General features: G+C 37.2%; 1 protein-coding gene across 2 annotated transcripts in view; it reads right to left on the bottom strand.

Moving 5' to 3' along the window:
- MYEF2 (myelin expression factor 2) overlaps positions 1-19,137 on the bottom strand; it is a 40,760-nt gene extending 21,623 nt beyond the window's left edge. For both annotated transcript variants that reach the window (XM_003784330.3, XM_003784331.2), the window contains exons 1-6: positions 18,974-19,137; positions 9,493-9,701; positions 8,208-8,260; positions 7,003-7,010; positions 6,809-6,902; positions 180-371 (exon numbers count right to left, since the gene is read on the bottom strand). In XM_003784330.3, the coding sequence (XP_003784378.2) occupies positions 180-371; positions 6,809-6,902; positions 7,003-7,010; positions 8,208-8,260; positions 9,493-9,701; positions 18,974-19,137 (720 nt within the window). The remainder of the gene's footprint in view (positions 1-179; positions 372-6,808; positions 6,903-7,002; positions 7,011-8,207; positions 8,261-9,492; positions 9,702-18,973) is intronic.
- Between the last annotated feature and the right edge of the window lie 2,655 nt (positions 19,138-21,792).

Consider the following 21,792-nt stretch of genomic DNA (forward strand, 5'->3'; position numbering starts at 1 on the left):
CTGTACTTTTATCTTATATATACAGACTGAAATTGGATTGAGTTTATAATAATAATTGTTTCACTTTAGTTAAAAATAAAATGTTCTGTAAACCTGTAACTCATTCATCTAATTAAATTTTCTAATGATTAGAACTAAGCATCTGAATGACAGAATTTTAAACTAAAGCTTAAACTTACATTAGCAACAAAAATTGTGGAACCAAGTCTACCAGCCTGCAAATTACTGATAACCTCTGGAGGAATATTTGGATTATTGAGAATGGAAGGTGGTAAATTCATCAACCCCGATCCCATATCAGGGACATGTCCTCCTGGAAATGAGCCTCCTGTTCGTTGCAATGCCCTACGAGCGTTTTCTCCATCAGGATCCTATAACACACATTGAATGTTAAGTGCCACTAAATGTATTAGTACATCTATATAAAATAAATAACAACTTCAATTCTACAGTAGCTATCCCATTTTGTTCAAATTATTGACCCTCTTGAACAGGCGTCCTCAAACTACGGCCAGTGGGACACGTGCGGCCCGCCTAGGACATTTATCTGGCCCGCTGGGTGTTTTTGCCTCCACTGCTTGTCCTGCTTAGCAGTCGACACGTGCCAGGGCCTACAGCCCGACCCTCCAATGGTCTAAGGGACAGTGAACTGGCCCCCTGTTTAAAAAGTTTGAGGACCCCTGCTCTTGAAGAATGAGCTTTTTCCTCATCCAGAGAATTGAGTCCCATAAAAACCTGTGGATAGACAAAAGATTTCAGTCTCCAGAGATGTCACTTAAGTACCTCTTTCCAATCACTAAAGTCACTTAAAAACTTGAAATTAGTTTGATTTTACCCATACACTAGACAAGCATATGACACATACCCACAACTCAAAGAGAAGCAGAGTACTCACTGTGACTCTTTTCTTTCCAAAATGTAGAAATGGTGAGTTCTTACCACTGAATGCCCAATGCCCAAATTCAGACTAATTCAAAGCTTCTCAGTAATGGAACAGACTCTCATAAAACCCAGGAACAATAGGGTAGAGGGAGACCTATTAAAATCTGTAAATTTCATTCCTGAACTATTATCCATCTTCTAACCTCTTACCTTCCTCAACAATGATTATGATCTGAGACGGGAGCAAAGAAGAGATAAAGGAAGGCAAAGTGTCCAAATGAGGAAAGATACTAAACGCTGCTTTTTGTTAAGTTCATTAATTTTATAAGAGAAATACTCTACCTTTAAACAAAACCAAAAAAAGCAAGTTTAAAGGTACTTCCCATTCATGCCACTATATGGACTGCAAAAAAAACCAAAATAAATAAGTGAAAAACCACATAAATGATGTGTTTGTGATAGACTATCATCTGCACTGCCAAAAATCATGCTAAGGACGACCACCAACTCTACTCCACTGGCCTCAGTCCAGAACACAGTAGTAATGACAAGAAAAAAGGATTACTTCATAAATTCTCTAGGATGGCTATTTTCTGGAGAATAAAAGGTGAAAAGGTGAAAGCAAGAATAAAGTTACTCTGTCAGCCAGTATCTTCATAAGAAGGAATAAAAAGGATTACAAAAGTAAACACACAAACGTTATCAAAAAATGCCATGAAATGTTTAAATAAACAAATTCTTTAAGGATTCAAAAACGTGTACAAGTTAAGATAGTAGTTACCTTATGGGGAAGGAGGACAACACTGCAGAGAAGATGCTTCCTGAACTATTAAGATATATATTTAGGCTGTCTGTGCTTATTGCATTAAGAAAACACACTGCTATGTTTTGTCTTTTATGTGACAAATTATACACACACACACACACAACACATTCACACATATATAAAATAAAATATATGTAAAACAAATCACCTACCAGGTAACATGGCTCTTATTCCTCTGTTCCCTTACTGTCAGCCTGACAGTCAGTGACTGCTATCAGTTTTAGAAGACCTATATCATACATTTACAACTGCTGCTAATCTCCATTTAATTAAGTGAAAAACCGTAATTCTCAAGATTAAGGAACATTGAAAGTATACTTTCCTTGGACTTGCATCTCAGTAGTAATTCTACGCATTCACCCCAGTCACCCAACTATAAATCCCAGGAAAGAGAGTGCCCATAGTAATGTTAACCCCAAAAAGTTAATTGAATAAATTCCTCATCATTTAGCCAAGCCAATCTGACCATTTTATCTCTTTAAAAAGTTGAAAATGGAGACATTCTATATCAACTTGGATCATATAATTCTATTCTAGGGCCTCTGAAATATTACTGAAGGTCTACAATGCTCCAAAATTAAAAGAATAATATGACCTAGGTCTTTAATATCCAATAAACTTTTTTTCCAATTTAAAAAAAAGGACACTGAGAATCTGTAATACTTGGCCATTAACAAGGAATAGGAAATAGAAAATTATAACACTAAAAATAATCATTTTGAAGATTATAATCACTCTGAGGATTATAATTTAAAGAAATTATTCAGGATACCAACATATTTCTGAAACATTCTGCCTTACACATAAAAAACACAAATAAACAGTTATCACAAACCACAACAGTCTAAACTTTTTCTACCAATTCTCCATGTCCCTATGAAAAATTTTAAAAAATAAATAATTTTAAAAACTTAAAAAAATAATAATAACTCCAGGCTCAAAACAGGATTAGAAGAATTCGGATGCTAACTGAAATAAAGGGATTGGGATACCTGTATATGTGTTGTACCATGAACTTGAATGTCAAGCTATTACCATTTCACACTCAGAAATAAGACACCAAGAACACTCAGACAAATGAACAATCATTACTATTACTGCTAACATTTATTACTTAAAATATTTTTTCCATGCTAAATACTTTACATAATAAGTATAATAAATGTAGCTAACATTAATTAAATGCTTTCCATATATCAACTCTTTGAGTCCTTATAGCACTATTAGGTACTTTCTATTATTATTCCCATAATAGTGAGTCATTTGCTCTGAGTTATACAGATTCTCTGATGCCAGTGCCTGAATTCTTTACCATGTATTTCATTTAATCTTCATAAAAACCCTGTAAGGTAAATACAGACATACTTTATTGTACTTTATAATACTGTGCTTCACAGATGCTCTGTTGTTTTACAAATTAAAGGTTTGTGTCAACCTTGTGTTAAGCCAAGTCTTTTGGAGCCATTTTTCCATCCAACAGCAAGTGCTCACTTTGTGTCTTTGTGCTATTCTGGTAATTGCTGCAAAATCTCAAACTGTTTCATTATTATTAAATGTTATGGTAACTTGAGATCATAACCGCTGATGTTTTAACTGTTGTGGGGCACCACCAATCATGCCCATATAAGACAATGAACTTAACTGATAAACACTTTACATGTTCTGACCAGCCATTCCTGTCTCTCTCCCTCCCCTCAAGCCTCCCTATTCCCTGAGATACAATATTGAAATGAAGCCAATTAATAACTCTTCAATGACTTCTGAGTGTTCCAGTGAACAGAAGAGTCTCATGTCTCTCACTTCAAATCAAATCATAGAAAAGATCAAAGCTTAGTAAAGAAAGCATGTTGAAAACCATGATAGGTCAAAAGCTAGGCCTCCAATATCTAACAGTTAAATCAAGTTGAGAATGCAAAGGAAAAGTTCTTGAAGAAATTGAAAGTGGTACTCCAGTGAACAGATGCATAATAAAAAAGCAAAAAAAGCCATACTGCTGATATGGAGAAAGTTTTAGTAGTCTATATAGATTAAATCAGCCACAACATTCTCTTAATCAAAGCCTAATCCAGAGCAAGGCCCTAACTCTACTTAATTACACAAAGGCTGAGACAGGTAAAAAAGCTCAAGAAGAAAAATGTAAAGCTAGCAGAGGTTAGTTCATGAGGTTTAAGGAGAAAAACCATCTCCATAATATAAAAATGCAAAGTGAAATAGCAAGTGCTGATGGAGAAGCTGCAGTAAGCGGTCCAGAAGATCTAGTTAAAGATCACTGATGAGCAGGAGTCCTCAAACTTTTTAAACAGGGAGCCAGTTCACTGTCCTCAAACTGCTGGAGGGCCGGACTATGGGCCCAAGGACAAGTCAGCTGCTAAGCAGGACAGGCAGTGGAGGCAAAAACACCCAGCAGGCCAGATAAATGTCCTAGGCCGGCTGCATGTGGCCCGCAGGCCTAGTATGAGGATGCCTGACTGATGAGGGTGGCAACATTAAACAAGTTTTCAGTGAAGATGAAACTGCAGCAGTCTTCTAGTGTAAAAAGATGCCATCCAGGACTTTCATAGCTAGAGAGAAGTCAATGTCCAGTTTCAAAGCTTCAAAGGGCAGGCTGACTCTTTTGTTAGGGGTAAATGCAGCTGGTGACTTTAGGTTGAAGCCAATGCTCATTTAACATTCTGAAAGTCCTAGAGCTTAAGAATTATCCTATAAATGGAACAACAAAGCTTGGATAATAGCACATCTGTTTACAGAATGGTTTACTGAATAGTTTAAGTTCACTGTTGAGACCTACTGCAAAGGAAAAAAAAAATCCTTTTAAAATGTTAAAGCCAGCTGGGTACCTGTAGTTCAGCAGCTAGAGTGCCAGCCACATACACCAGGGCTAGTGGGTTTGAACCCAGCCAGGGCCCACTAAACAACAATGACAACTACAACAACAATAACAAAAAAATAGTGAGGCGTTGTGGCAGGTGCCTGTAGTCCCAGCTACCTGGGAGGCTGAGGCAAGAGAATCCTTAAGCCCAAGAGTTTGAGGTTGCTATGAGCTGTGATGCCACATCACTTAGTATACTAAGGGCAACATAGTGAGACTCTGTCTCCATAAAAAAAATGTTAAAGCCTATTGCCAATGTACCTAACCTAGTCATCTCACCTAAGAGCTATGATGGAGATGTACAAGGAAATGAATGTTGTTTTTATACCCATTAACACAACATCCAGTCTGCTGCACTGGATCATGAAGTAATTTTGAACTCAAGGTCTTATTTAAGAAATATATTTGGCTTGGCACCTGTGGCTCAAGTGGCCAAGGCGCCAGCCACATACACCTGAGCTGGTGGGTTCGAATCCAGCCTGGGCCCACCAAACAACAATGATGGCTGCAACCAAAAAATAGCCAGGCATTGTGGTAGGTGCCTTGTAGTCCCAGCTACTTGGGAGGCAGAGGCAGGAGACTCGCTTGAGCTCAGGAGTTAGAGGTTGCTGTGAACTGTGATGCCACAGCACTCTACCCAGGACAACAGCTTGAGGCTCTGTCTCAAAAAAAAAAAAAAAATTTATTTCATAAAGCTATAGCTTTCATAATGATTTCCTCTGATGGACCTGAGCAAAGTCAACTTTCTTTTCTTTTAGAAAAGATTTACTATTCTAGAGGACATTTAAGAACATTCATGATTCATAGAGGAAGTCAAAATATCAACATCGATCGTTTAGAATGCAATTCTCAACCTGTGGGTTGCTACCCCTTTGGAATGTATTAAAGGTTTGCAGCATTAAGAAGGTTGAGAACCACTGGTTTAGAAGAAGTTTATTCCAATCCTCATGGATGACTGTGAGGGGTTCAAGACTTCAGTAGAGGACATAACTACAGATGTGGTAGAAATAGCAAAAGAAGTAAAATTAGGAGTGGAACCCAAGATATAATTAAATTGCTGCAATCACATGATAAAACTTAAACAGATGAGTTGCTCCTTATAGATGAACAAAGAAAGTTTCGGGGGATATAATCTATACCTGGCGAAATGCTATGAACGACATTAAATTGACAACAACGGATTTAGAATATTACATTATCAACCTTTGTTGATAAAGTAGCATCAGGGTTGGAGAGAACTGAAAGAAGTTCTACTGTGGGTAAAATACTATCAAGCAGCATTGCACAGTACAGAGAGATATTTCCTTCAAGGAAGAGTCAATCAATGCAACAAACTTTATCACTCTCTTACTTTAAGAAATGACCATAGCCACCCCAGCCTTCAGCTGCCACCACCATGACCAGTTGGTAGCCAACAACATCAAAGCAAGACCGTCCACCAACAAAAAGATTAAGACTTGCTGAAGGCTAAGATAACCACTAGCACTGAAAACATAAAAAATATTTTTTAATGAAGGGTAGGTACAATTTGTTTTAAGACATAATGCTATTACATATTTAAAAGACTACAGTATAGTGTAGGTTTTATGCAGAACAACAGAAAACTGCCCATGGAAATGAGTACTTTACAAGCTAATCATTCCAAGGTCAATTACACCCATCTGTAAATAATATTTTTGTGTATCTTCTGGTTATCTTTTTGGTCAACTTATTTACACTGCAACAATTCCATATAAAGAGAACATTTCCACTTTAGGGGTTTCTGAGTTCTAGTTATAAATTTCACTAACAAAGTCATAACTTTCCTTAAATTTTTATCTGGAACAGTTTCCAAGTCAATTTTATTAAAAGTGAACATCAATTGTAGTCAAATCCTTAAGATATCTGCGTTATTAAGAAATCTTTAATTATCAACTACAACACAATCTAAAAATTAAAATGTCTATACCAAATAAAGTCAGAACCTAAAGGTGGTCATCTTTAAATATCTGGGTCCTGAAATTTCTTTAATCATATACCTTTGAAATAGATCAAATATGTAAGACAACTAACTGCTTAAAAGCAAATAGACAATCATGTACAAGTAAAATTATCACCAGTATACAATGCTTCATAAGCATTTTTAAAAGCTATAGTTCACACAAATACATTAACAAAAACGAAAATCCAAAGAAAGCATGTCCTTATTGTCAAATGTTTAAATTTATGTTTTTAAATATAAGAAATCTTACCTCTTTAATATTTAGGGGTCTTCCACTAAGATCATATTTGTTCATGGTTTCTAGTGCTTTCTTTACAAATTCTTCATCTTTGAATTCAACCACACTTAATGGAAGAAAAATTTATAGGAAATGTTTATGTACTAATTTTTTTTCCAATAGGAAGTTTAATTTGACTTAAGATACTTATAGAAAAAAATTCTTACCCACAACCCTATATCCAGGTAGATTTGTCAAATTATGAAAAGAAAAAAAAATTTAGATCAGTAGATGAAGGTAATGGTAGATTGTAACATTTAAATCTTTAATGTAATAACACAGTACAATGACTTTTCATTTTTAACACCTTCAGAACATAACAGGCAAGTGACCACAAATTTTCTATAAATTTTTAAATCTAAGACGTTAGAACATAAGATATTAACAAGCTTGGAGTACAATTTTACTTTTACATGATTTTTACATTAAAACTAATGTCACTGCACAAATTCAATTTAATTCAAGGAAATAACTGAAAGCTCCAACGTACCTATCCTCACAGAGTAATATTTCAAAAAATGTATTGTGTAGAATGTTTTTCAACTCTATTAAAATCAAAATAGCAAATAAATATTAATTTCATTTCTAACAAAGTGCTCTATTAGAGTAAAACTGGCTGTACATAATTTTAACAGCACCCAATTAAGTATGTAAAAGTTATCTATGGTAAAGAATTAATTTGTAGAAGCATTTTTAAACATAATTGCTTACGATCACTGTTCTACATGCCATTTGAATGTGATGATGAAGTTTTTATTTCTTATGTACCTAATTTTTGCTGATGTAATTAAGCCTTATCAATAGCTTTCCATTGTACTCTTCAGTATATTGTATTCTTGTTGCTAAAAATAAAAATCTACTATCAACCAATTCCTTTGATGTCAGTTTAATCAGAAATGTCATTCATACCAAATGGTCAAAGCACTGCCTCTTATGTAGTCCTGTAGGCTCCCACACTAAGCTTTTCAGTAAAACTTTCAAATATACATTCTAATTAACACCATTAAATTATAGGCCTCTCAAAAACCTCTTAGGGAATAGTATCAACTCAGTTACTTTTAAAATATCCTCGAAGACATCAAAATACAACAAAATCCTATATTAAAATCTTTTTTAGCTAAAAAGAAGCATTACCTTAGTGCATTAGAAAAGTGAATGCCCTTTATGAGCATTTACAAAACCCATCCCTTCCAGGCAGCTAGTTTGGTTTGTATAAGTTGTCAGACTTGCTAGAATAAAGCCTCAAATCTTGCATAAAAAAAGTAAAACAAAATGAAACTTAAGTTTCCAGAAACTGGTACAAGTATTATACAAAAAGTAAACTGCTGAGGAACTTTTAAACCTCAAGCAGATTATTGCCCACAGCACTTACCCTTGATTTTCCTTCCGCATCCTTAAAGAGCTCCACGTATGTAACCTCACCAACTACATAAGACATACAAAAGGAAGATACCAAGAAACAATACATTTAAACACCAATATCTTGCTTTACTGCACACCTGTGCACAACTCTACAAAGCAGCACCTATTATTCACCAACAATCAAAACCAGACCAACATACCTCCTATCAATGGCTAGGTAAATTTAACTAATTTTCAGAAATGTACATCGTCCACATTCTCTAAAAAAAGCTAACAACCATATTAACCTAATTCATACTACAAATCATATTTTGGCCAGCATGATATAGTTGGTGAACAAATAACACATATACATACAAATGGTCCCTTAGCCTATCGTATTAAAAAACATCAACATTAGCACTTTTCAAATAACTTTGGTCAGCCTACACACCACAGCTGTTTTAAGGTGACTTTCTACCTGAATGTCTTCAATCATGTTTGCCATCAGTAAACTAAATTTACAAGTCATGCTTCACAGCAAGCCACACACTTTCTAAATAAAGTCAATGAATAAAACCAATCAAATAGTTGTCACCTTACAACAGATACACCAATGCAAATTTTAAAAAATTGATTAGAAGAGATCAGCCTCAAAGCCAAGTACATAATTTTCAGGACTGGTGAAACTCAATTTTTCAAGAGATAACAAAACTAACTTTTACAAGATCAAATATTAAAATTATTTTTCCCCAAAACCAACCATGTATATAAGATGAAGGTTTTCTGATTATTCGAGAACAAAACTGCAACAGCAGTAATGCAATTTTAATATAGAACTGCAAAGACAGCATCATGGCAGTCATGACAATGCAAACAAAATAAATTCCACAGCCAGATTCCAGACTCCACCAAGATAATAACAAAACAGCTTTTGGAAAAAAAATAATCAGGCCTTATTAGTCATACTTTAACACACTAAATTTATTGCTTAACTAATGCAGTAGTCCTTTAAAAATCTATAAAAACTTCAACTAGACAAAGCAATCACGTTAACAAAATTCTTGGTGGCATGCATATGCTGGCTCACTACTATCCCACTAAAATGGCAAAAAGAAAAATACTTCATTTATCCATACTACCTTGTAATGAAGTTGTGTCAAATGAAAGAAGAGGAAAAGATTAATTCACAAGTCAAGAAATAAAAATAAATTTTTTGAGTCTGTGTGGCTCAGAGGAATAAAAAAGTCTGCTTAGTTGCTCTCCCCTTTCTATATGAAGATTATTTAACAGTGGTTTATTTCAGAGATAGTTACCTTTTTCTCTCATTAGATCTTTAATAGCTTGCCATTTCATGTCATATGGGATATTGCTAATGAAAACTCTGTTACGATTTGGACCCTTCTTTTCTCCAGTGCCTGAATTCTTGTCTTTTGAATAAGGATGAAATCTATTGGCCTTCTTATTTCCTGTAGATTTTTCTTTTAAGTCAGACTTCTCTTCTTTCACTGATTCATCATTCTCCCTATGAATTTAAAACAAAACCCTCAGTTGTGCTTCTAAGAATGTAAGTCCATATTACATAAATATTTCATATTTTTCATGTCACAAAACTCTCCACTACTCTAGACCTCAACAAAGTAGCTAAAGAGTCAGCCTAATAGCTGTGAAATTACCCAATGCCATTTTAAAGTAAGGGTTTGGGCATATTATCAAGCTTCTCATTTAACAAACCTCATTTTTTTCCATATTAAGTAGCTGTGAACACCAAAACAAACACCTACTTTTTCCATCATACTACTTAATAAACATTATTAGAGTCTGGGGCAGGGGGCACATAGGTGATTACATTTCTAAAGCATGTAAAACAGCCATCTATAATGAAGACTTAATTTTCTGGGTTTCATTCAAAACTCTAAAAATCTAATTTATAAAATGATAGGCTCGGCGCCTGTGGCTCAAGCGGCTAAGGCGCCAGCCACATACACCCAAGGTGGTGGGTTCGAATCCCCAGCCCGGGCCCACCAAACAACAATGATGGCTGCAACCAAAAAATGGCCAGGCGTTGTGGCGGGCGCCTGTGGTCCCAGCTACTTGGGAGGCTGAGGCAGGAGACTCGCTTGAGCCCAGGAGTTGGAGGTTGCTGTGAGCGTGATGCCATGGCACTCCACCCAGGGGGATAGCTTGAGGCTCCGTCTCAAAAAAAAAAAAAAAAAAAAAAAAAATATATATATATATATATATATATAAAATGATAGCCTGAAAAAGTTACCAAACTTTCTCCTCCCTTGCTTAAAATCATAATTAAAGTACAGAGTTATGTCTATACCTCTACATCTGTATATGTATATATTCACATTAAAACTCTCAAATTTTCTCTAGTCCTAATTTTGATCAACACAGAAAATTTATAAAGCATCCTAATATTTTGACACTTCAAATTTTCTATTTTAATCTATAAACTAGGATAACAGTACCTCATCAACTCATGCCATTTTTATTAGTAATATTACCTAAAATAGGGAGATGGCCTATAGGAGAGAAGCAGTACTTAAATGTGACATAAACTAAATTTTATATACCTACTTTTTAATGAGACCCTAATTGGAAAAAAATCAATTTATAACACTGTAATCAAAGCATAACAATATGATGCTATACAACAACCACCCCTAAGATGGAGAGATACATTTAAAATAAATCCTACAGGCCAGGCATGGCAGCTCCCACAGTAATCCCAGCACTGTGGGAGGCTGAGGTGGGTGGATTGCCTGAGTTTAAGAGTTCAAGACCAGCCTGAACAAGAATGAGACCCATTTATACTAAAAATAGAAAAACTAACCAGCATTGTGCTGGGCTCCTATAGTCCCAGCTACATATGAAGCTGAGGCAAGAGAATCACTCAAAACCAAAAGTTTGAAGCTGTTGTGAGCTAGGACGCCACAGCACTCTATCCATGGTGACAGAGACTCTCAAAATAAACAAAATAAATCTCATAGATAAAAATCTGGTTTATATTTAAAAATGCAATTTACTTTTCAAATTAAATCATTAATTGCTTTAGTGAATTTAAAACTATTTTAATAACAAACTTCAATTTTAAAGCAATTTTTCACAAACATGTATACTAATAAAAATCCCTAGGACGCCAGGCGCAGTGGCTCACGCCTATAATCCTAGCACTATGGGAAGGTGAAGTGGGTAGATTGCTTGAGCCCAGGAGTTCAAGACCAGCCTGAGCAAGGCAAGATCCTCTTCTCTAAAATTAGCCTACTGTTTTGATGGGTACCTATAGTCCCAGCTACTTGGGAGATTGAGGCAAGAGCGTCAACTTGAGCCCAGGAGTTTGAGGCTGCTGTGAGCTATAAAGCCACAGCACTCAACCCCAGGGCAACGGAATGAGACTCTGTCTCAAAAAAAAATCTTCAGGAATGACACCCAGGAATCTTAAGCTTCCTAGAATATTCCAACAATCAAGTAAGTTTCCTAACCCCAGCTTTAAGTTATCTTTTAAGCCAAACATTTCTGGGGGTCTGTACATGGCAGTGCTACTAACAGCAGTCACTTGTTACACAACATGGTAAATTTCTTAGATACTGCTCATTTGAGCAGGTAACAACACAGCCATAAATACAGTACATAAACTCTATAAGAAGAAAAATTGTCTGCTTTGGCATCAGCAGCAATTAGCATGGTAAGTGCATATGGTATGTGCTGGACAATTAGTAATTTTTGATGAATGAACAGTCAATTCTAAATCCATGCTCATCAAGTTGCCACTGTCTGCCAGAAAAGCTACTACAATAAAAAGATATTAGAGCCAAACTTGCTTTGCTACCTTTTCAGACCCTGACAGGGACATCTTCACTATCAAATACATCATCCCCTCATCAGAAACAGGCTGGCATAGAAGTCATCCAAGTCTCAAGTGTTCAACTCTATAAAGTACCCACCTATCCGAGAACAAAGCAGCACTTCCAAAATGGCAGCAAGCACAGAGGCTTTTTCTCTTGTTTCTGGGTACAACAGATACAAGAACCCTTCTTTTTAATCCCCCAAAGGACCTATTTACATAATAGAGTTAGGCTAAATTCAATGAATGCTTGTAAAAATAACTCTCTATTCAGGTAAGCAGCTACCTATACAGTCTCTAGATAAATATCCCTTCCTCTGCCTATTTTCTTCTTTGATGAAACCGATTGTGAAAACTACACAAAGTTCTGAAGTACTCATGATGTTCTAGTCTTGACCTGAGTGGGGATTACATGGGATGCTGTAAACATTTGCTTACAATGATCTGACAATTCCATTAAAAAGTAGTTATATATATATATCCTTTAGAATATTTACTCAAATGATGTAAATATACATATTATCTCCTTTAAAATATTTACTCAAATGATGTAAATATATATATATATATATCTCTCTCCTTTAAAATATTTACTCAAATGATGACCAGAGAGCAATCTTTTCAAATCTTCCTCAATTAGTAACATCTTAAAAAATACTGCTAAACTGCTCATTTACAGTGTATAAACGGAGATTATTTATGGAAGGCATATCAGTTCTGAAACTAGAAGGATAATCTATTAAGAAACTAAGCCATATTTACACAATTTCTGAACTATTTCTGTGTCATAAATATACTATAGGAGAGAAGGTAAAAATTACGTGAAAAGTCTTAAGGAAATGATACTACATAATACAAAAATATTGGCACTATATCCACTAATTCACAAACTATTCATTTAGGCAATCTTCCCGATATTTTAAGACTCTAGAAAAGTCACAAAAATGTTATCTACTCTTAAGACTGAATTATGCCTACCCAAATTATAACATAAATATCTGGAAAAATCAATATCTAAATCAAATGAAGGAACAATTTTAATGTATGGCTTAAAAAGCATAAGGGTATAGTATGAAATCCAAAATTAATCCAGTTGCTGGGGAAAACTAACAGAAGTTCAAAGTAGTAAATGCCTACATTAGAAAAAAAGAAAGAGATCTCAAACAACCTAACTTTACATCTCAAAGAACTAGAAAAACTAATTAAGCCAGAAGTTAGTAGAAAGAAGAAAACAAGGATCAGAGGAAAAAAATGAAATACACCAGAAAAAAAATAAAAAAGATTAACAAAACTCAGAGTTGCTTTTTGAAAAGATAAACAAAATTGACAAAGATTAAGCTAGTCTAAAGAAAAAAAAAGAGAAGCTCGGCGCCTGTGGCTCAAGTGGCCAAGGTGCCAGCCACATACACCTGAGCTGGTGGGTTTGAATCCAGCCCAGGCCCACCAAGCAACAATGATGGTTGCAACCAAAAATTAGCCAGGCATTGTGGTGGGCGCATGTGGTCCCAGCTACTCGGGAGGTTGAGGCAGGTGACTCGCTTGAGCTCAGGAGTTGGAGGTTGCTGTGAGCTGTGATGCCACAGCACCTTATCCAGGGGACAGCTGGAGGCTCCTGTCTCCAAAAAAAAAAAAAGAGAAAAATAAGAAATGAAAGAGGAAACATTATAATCAACACCAAAAAAATGTAAAGGATCATAGGAGACTGCTGTGAACAATTACATGCCAACAAAATGTATAACTCAGAAAAAATGAATAAATTCCTAAATACATACAATTCACCAAATCTGAATTATGAAGAAATAGAAAATCTGAACAGATAATGGGAGAGGAGACTAAATCAGTAATCAAAAATGTTACAACAAAGAAAAGCCCAAGACTTGATGGCTTCACTGGTAAATTCCACCAAATATTAAAGAACAATACCAATCCTTCTCAAACTTCTTCCAAATAACTGAACGTGATTCCACAACATATTTAAAAAGGATTATAAACCATGATCAAGTGGTATTTACCCTAAGGATACAAGGATGAATATCTAAGTCAATAAATATGATATACCATATTAAGAGAATGAAGGATAAAAAAGGAAATCATCATCTCAATAGATGCAGAAAATGCATTTGGGAAAATTCAACATCCCTTCATGATAAAAACTTCCAACAAATTACGTATAGAAGAAATGTTCCTTAACATAATAAAGGTCATTTTATAACAAGCCCACACAGCTGACATGACAATAGTGAAAAGTTGATAGCTTTCCTCTAAGAGCAGGAACAAGACACCTGCTCTCACCACTTCTATTCAACAACTACTGGAAGGCACAGTGAGAGCAAGAAAAGGAAATAAAAGGCTTCCAAACTGGAAAGGAAGAAGTAAAATTACCTGTTTTCAGATGACATAATCTCATATATAGAAAACTTTAAAGACTGCACCAAAATAAACCATTAAAACAAATGAATTCAGTAGTAACAGGACACAAAATCAACATTCAAAAATTAGTTGTGTTTCTATACACTAACAACAAACAATCCAAAAAGAAATTAGGAACACAAGCCCATTTACAATAGCATCAAAATAATAAAATACCTAGGAATAAATTTACACAAGGAAGTAAAAGATTTGTACACAGAAAACTATAAAACACTAAGGAAATTGAAAGTAATACAAATAAATGGAAAGATCCCAAGTTCACAGATCAGAATTTAAACTGTCAAAATACCCCTACTACTCAAGAAGATTTAGGATTTAATGCAATTCCTATCAAAATTTCAATAGAATTTTTCATAGAAATAGCAAAAATAATCCTATAATTCATATGAAACCACAAAAGACTTCAAGTAGCAAAAGCAACCTTAAACAAAAACAACAAAGCTGGATGCATCACGCTTCCTTATTTCAAATTATATCACAAGTCTATAGTAATCAAAACAGTATGACACTGGAATAAAAAGACAAGCAAACCAATGGAACAGAATAGAAAGTCTAGAAATATATCTATATGTACATGGTAAATTGATCTTAAGCAAGATTTAAGATTGTGCCAAGAATACACAATGAAAAAAGGAGGGTCTCTTCAACAAATTTCAAAAAAAAATGAAATTTGATCCTTAGCTTACAACACACACAAAAATCAACCCAAAATAGATTAAAGACTTAAACATCACATTTGAAACAATATAGCTCCTACAAGAAAACACAGGAAAATGTTCCACAACATTGGTCTTGGCAATGATTTTTTTTTTTATATGACATGAAAAGCACAGGCAACAAAAATAAAAATAACGTCTGAGACTATAGCAAAGTAAAAAGTTACTCCACAGCAAAGGAACCAATAAACAGAATGAAAAGCCAACCTCAAGAACGGGAGAAAATATTTGCAAATCATATATATGATAAGGGGTTAATATTAAAAATATATAAGAAACCATAGCTAAAAAAAAAAACTGATTAAAAAATGAGAAAAAGACCTGAATAGATGTTCCACAGATGACATGCAAATGGCCAACAGGTATATGCAAAAGTACTTAACATTACTTATCATCAGAGAAATGCAACTCAAAACCACAATGAGATATCACTTCACACTTGTTAAGATATAATCCAAAAGTCAAAAGATAGTATCAGTGAGGATGTGGGAAAAGGAGAATCCTACAAAGCAATTAAATATAATAGTTTCCTCAAAACATTAAAAATAGAGCTACCATACAAACAAAGAGATACCTGTATTCCCATGTTCACTGCACCATTTCTAAGATAAGGAAACAATCTAAGCATTTACAGATGAAATAATAAAGCATGCATATGGATATATATACATACACACACAGCCTTCAAAAACAGGGGATTCTTGCCATTTGCAACAATATGGATGAGCCTGAAGGACACCATGCTAAGTGAAGTAAGCTAGACACAGACAAACACCACATGATCTCATGTCCATGTGTAATCAAACATGTCAAACTCATAGAAGCAGAGAGTAGAAGGGTCTTTAACAGAAGAGGCAGGAAGATACGCTGTTCTAAGGGTCCAAATTCTGTTATAAGATAAATAAGTTCTATAGATCTAATGTATAGTTGTAGTGGCTATAGTAAATAATGATGTACTTACTGTATACTTGAAATTTGTTAAGAGTAGATCCGAAGTATTCTTACTACAAAAAAATAGTAACTATACAAAGCGATGCACGCATTAATTAGCTTGATTATGGTAATCATTTCACAATGTATTCATTCATATATCAAAACATCACATTGTACACCTTAAATACAAATAATTACTTGTCAATTATACCTCAGTTGGGTATAACTAGGGGCAAATTAAAGCTAGTTTCAGTCTTTACTCCTAATATAAGAAAAGTTACTACTCTAGTAGGGAACACTTCACCTTGCTCCAATGCTTAGTATTTTGTAAGTGCTGTACTATAACTGTCAAACTCCATATACAGTAAAGTGTTACTTAAATACATGAATATTCATTACAAGAGGATTGCTGCTTTCCTTCCTATTCACTTTTTTAAAAAGCGGAGCTAGTGGAGCATTTTGACATAAAGGAAAAGATTAGATCTAGAAAAACACATCTTTACATTTCCTCCCTAAAGATGTGAGCGTGCCAACTAAGTTCACTGTATATGAGTTTCACAATCATAAAAGTTCACGTTTACATTTCTTCAACAAATACTGGGCCTTTTTAAAAAGTGGCTTTGAGACGAACAGTCGTCTCTCATCCTCAATGGGATTAATCTAAGCAAAAGGCATTTCAATCCTTATGACAAGCAGTACTCTGTTCACTTCTAAGCAATATATATTTTAGGGCAATATTTGGTTATTTTTACCATCAACAATGAATTCTTATCATTGAAAACAAGCTAATCAATTCAAGCTTATGTGTTGGTGTTGTTAACTAATTCCTAGTTAATGACTAGTTCACAGAATCAGAAAGGTTTAGGTCCCTTGTATATTCAGTGTGAATCACCTATGCCGGACGATCATCATACGTTGTATGTTTTTACAAAACTGACAGTACAAGAAATCCCTGAGAATAAACTAGCCTCTACTCAACTTCTGGAAACAGAGCAAAGACAGATAAATTATAAGCAATATGGAAAGAATCTATATTTACTTGTAATATTTCTTAATTTCTTCACCTTATATTTTTCTCTTCCCAAATTAGACAAGGATTCTTCCCATACCTCTCTCCTCCATCTTTCCCTGTCTCGCTAAACCATAATGAGATTTTTAATGGGAGTGGACTTTTAGATCTGATGTAGATTTAAATACCAGCTTCACCTGTACCAATATTATCACACTAATCATATCCAAGTGTAACAGGTAATTCAAGGCTGGGCATGTATGTCCACGGTTAGACATGAACTAACAGCACGTAATTTTAAGGTCATCATGTCATGGTTTTTCATTTCTATATTTAATGCCAAATATAATCCCTGAAAGCCCACACTGTGGCAGGCCCGGTATAAAGTGCCTCACTCACTTTGTGGTTCCTCAATTACTGGGTATACCACTTTCCATCCAGGAACAAATTCTGTGAGTTCTCAAAGATGCTACCTACCTTATTCGAACCCATTTGAGAGTAGTGGCATAATGCAGCTGTAGTTACCCCCTTTTCATCTGCAATCAACCCTTCCACAGAATGGTCCAGATCTTACTGTACTGTTTCAAACACTTTTACACAAGAGAAAAGTCGGAAAGTCGTTTTCCTTGCCTATTTTCATGTGAGCCCATGTTTACTGCTTTCCACTCTGAGGTATAACAGAGAAGGAAAAGGATGTTTTCACTAAACTAACAAACTTCCAACTTCAGGTTTAAAGAGCCAGGCATAGGAAATTAAGTGCTTGACTTCATGTCATGACAGGGACAACGGAGTATATAATATTTCCATGTACCATTTCCCTGGAACTATAAATTATTATGGATTTGCGTCAACTAAATTCTTTATAGGCACCGATGACAGCTCCAACCTCAAAATGGGCTTTCTTCAATTTAAAAAAAAAAAAAACTTATATTATCATTATACCAAATTAAGACCATCAGAACCTGAGTTTATAAACAGCTTGCACAGCTGAAAATTATTACTGAGTGGGTGGAAAAGCGATGTAAACCGCACATTCCCTTTTAAAAACTAATGAATAAAGTCTAGCAATTTATGGGTAACACAATAGATTAAATCTAACAGCACCTTATTAAACTTCCTTTCCGTATCAGTTCAAAAATGAACATACACTTAATTGGTGGAACCACACCTACAGTGCATCCTACAAGGGTACATGTGAAACTTACTAAATGTAGAATATACATGTCTTAACATAATAACTAAGAAACTGCGATGAAGGCTATGTTAACCAGTTTGATGAAAATATTTCAAATTGTATATGAAAACACCACACTGTACCCCATGATTGCATTAACGTACACAGCGATGATTTAAGAAAAAAGAAAGAAAATAACAACACACTGAACTTGTGAAGCTCAAAATAAGGCCAGGGATATTCCTTTTAAATGCGTTCTCGGTGGTTAAGAGGAAATGTCGATGATGTCATCCCTAGATACTCCCTAGTGATGAACACTAACCACTGGCCCTTAAGAGGGGGACCATTTTCCTGCAAACCGTGGCTGTCGCCAGGCTTTGCTCAAAGGTTCTCCAGCTGAAGGCAGGGAAGAGTGGGGCGTCCAGAGGCTTCGGCCCAGAAATCGCGCCGGAGGGCCGGCCCTCTGACCCCCCGACCCTCCGCCCGGACTCGCCGGGCCAAAGGCGGACCGGCCCAAGGCGAGAGGGGAGGGCCCAGGAGTCGCCCGGCTGCACCTGCTCCTCACGCGGCCGAGGGCTTTGGCCTGAGGGGCTGCTGTCCCTGTCAAGGCCTAGCCCGCCTCCCGTCCCCCGGCCGCCCCCCGCCCCCAACCTCGCCCCATCCCCGGTGGAAAAGACAATACATTTTAACGCCATTGGAGCTGCTGCCGAGCGGCTGCGGCTGCTGCTTCTCCGCCTCCGGGGGGTGCGGTTCTCGCCGCGACTCGCCCGGCGGCTCCGCGGACTGCTGATGCGGGCTGTCTTTGCCAGTAGCCCCGGGTACCTCGGGCTTGTCGGCGTCCGCCATCCCGCAGCCGCTGCCTACGCCTTGGCCGCCTGCGCTGAGGGGCTCCGAGCGCGACAATGGCGGCGGCCGGGAAAGCGGTAACGGATCCCGATTTGAAAAGGCCCCGAGCGCTCACTTGCCCGGATCTCGCGAGAACCGGTCGAGGCTGGGCGACTGGGAGATGGTGTGTGCGGGTGGGGGGGATGGGTGGGGGAGGGGAGACAGGGAGGCCGGGGTCAGGGCCACAGTGACTGCAGTCCGCCCTGCACCTGCCTGGGAGGGCTTTCCCATCTTGCAGCCCTTTGGTGGTACCAGGTTCTGACCACCATACCTCCTGTCGCTTGGCACCCAATGGGGTCTTCGCTTACAAAGCAGGATTAGAAAATCTGGAACTCTGAATCCCAGACTATTCAATTCTTTCCAGGTAGGGACAATTTAAGTTAGAGGAGCACACAGCAGTTTGCTTCTTTAAAGACGTCTGCAGATCTTCAGGCTCCCCTTAGAAAACCTTTGAACGATCGATCGCCTACCGCTTCAATGCCTAGGCACCCTGTGGATATTCAATAAACAGTTATTGATGATTGATTGCAATTCACCAAATTGAATGGCTTCGAATTTCTTTAAGAATTGGTTGTTCTTAAGGAGTGAGGATTTTCTTGATACTGAACTATCAGCTTAGTAAAAGAAAATTGAAGCTTTTTGTTATAACAATTCTCTGGGCAGCAATCAATGGGAGAAATTTATAATTTTCGTAAGACATCTTCTAGATTGGCTAGAAATGGACGTTTGGGTTCTGGGTATATGTTTATAACATACTGGTGGAAATAATACGTGAAACAGAAGCTCTCAAATAAATTTAATTGCCATATGGAGTTTTAAAAAATAGTAATAGATTTTTTTCCCGATGTGTGAAAAAGAAACCCATAAAATTTAATCAACTCCTAACCCTTGAGTAATACAATATTTCACACTGAAATAACCTTTTTCAGCTGAAAAGTTCAAACGCTTCTTTTCATAAAGAAGCAAACATATGGGGTTTACGTGCTGTGCAGAACATGGCACACACATTAGTGGTAAAGTTGTAGTTTGAAAGTACTACTCAAACACTGCATACTTTCCTCAATTTCCCCCATTCTTCGGCATTTCAATATGTAAATTCCTACCCTCTACCAAAAAATGCCATAAAATATTCAATCCTATGCCTGAAAGGTTGAGCTACTTCATCAAACGTACACACACACTAAGAACATTTTAATCTGAACTTAAGAATTCCTGATGAATATTGGACTTAGGGCCAGTCCCGGTGGCTCAAGCCTATGATCCCAGCACTCTGGAAGGCCGAGGTGGTGGATTGCCAGAGCTCACAGGTTCGAGACCAGCCTGAGCCAGAGAGAGAGAGAGAAAGAGAGATCCCCCCTCTCTCTAAAAATAGCCGGGCGTTGTGGCGGGCACCTGTAGTCCAACTTACTCCAGAGGCTGAGGCAAGAGAATCGCCTAAGCCCAAGAGTTGGAGGTTGCTGTGAGCTGTGATGTCAAGGCACTCTACCTAGGGCGACATGTGAGACTCTGTCAATAAATAAATAAATAAAATATTGCGCTCAGGATGCCACCTACGTTATTTCATAAACACAGAAGAAGTCACTGTAGTCGCTGTATAAATCGTTTTTCATTCAACCCTGAGGCGTGTGTTTGATTTTTTTTTTTTTTTTTTTTTGAGAGAGAGTCTCACTCTGGCGCCGTGACTAGAGTACGGTGGCATCACAGCTCACAGCAACCGCAAGTTCTTGGGCTCAAACAATCCCCGGGCCTCAGTTGGTTTCACTTTTTAGTAGAGACGGGGTCCGGCTCTGGTTCAGTCTGTCCCTGAGCGCAGGCGACCCGCTGCCTCCTCTGCCTCCCGGAGCCCCGGGATCACCGCGGGAGCCCCGCGCCAGCCTCCAGCAAAATCCCGGGTAGAGCCGCAGTTGTGCCGCTCTCTGCCTAACTCCCTCGGCAAATCGCTTTGCTCCTCAGGCTCTCTGTGGGAATTCACGATAACTTATCTACCTGGCAGGAAGGTGGTGAGCATGAAGAGAGAGAATTGTATTTAGGAGAAAGTGCCGTCCAAACACAAAGTTGTATTACAACTCCCTATCTCTCCAGGCCAGGCAGGGCTTCCGTCAGAGAGAATCTAAGTGATTTTCCCACAGCACTGAGTTCAAGTACTTTCAAAATAGTCATTATTCTCCGTCATTCTTTCGCTGTAATTGAATTTAACAATGAAAATTAAACCCCACTATCCCTACTACAATATATTCTTGGGAAAATCGTTTAGTCAACTTATCTATTTTTCTTCTCACTCTGTCCCCCTCAGTAGAGTGCTGTGGCGTCACAGCTCACAGCAAACTCCAGCTCTTGGGCTTAGGTAATTCTCTTGCTTCAGTTTCCAGGCTCCCGCCACAACGCCTGACTATTTTTTCGTTGCAGTTTGGCCAAGGCCAGGTTTGAACCCGCCACCCTCTGGTATAATGGGGGCGGTGCCCTACCCACTGAGCCACAGGCGCCACCTCGAGTCAATTTTTTTTTTTTTTTTTTTTGAGACAGAGCCTCAAGCTATCCCCCTGGGTAGAGTGCCGTGGCATAGCTCACAGCAACCTCCAACTCCTGGGCTCAAGCGAGTCTCCTGCCTCCGCCTCC

The sequence above is a fragment of the Otolemur garnettii genome, unplaced genomic scaffold (genome assembly GCF_000181295.1).
Source record: "Otolemur garnettii isolate 467f Iridium unplaced genomic scaffold, OtoGar3 scaffold00011, whole genome shotgun sequence".
Taxonomy (NCBI): Eukaryota; Metazoa; Chordata; class Mammalia; order Primates; family Galagidae; genus Otolemur; species Otolemur garnettii.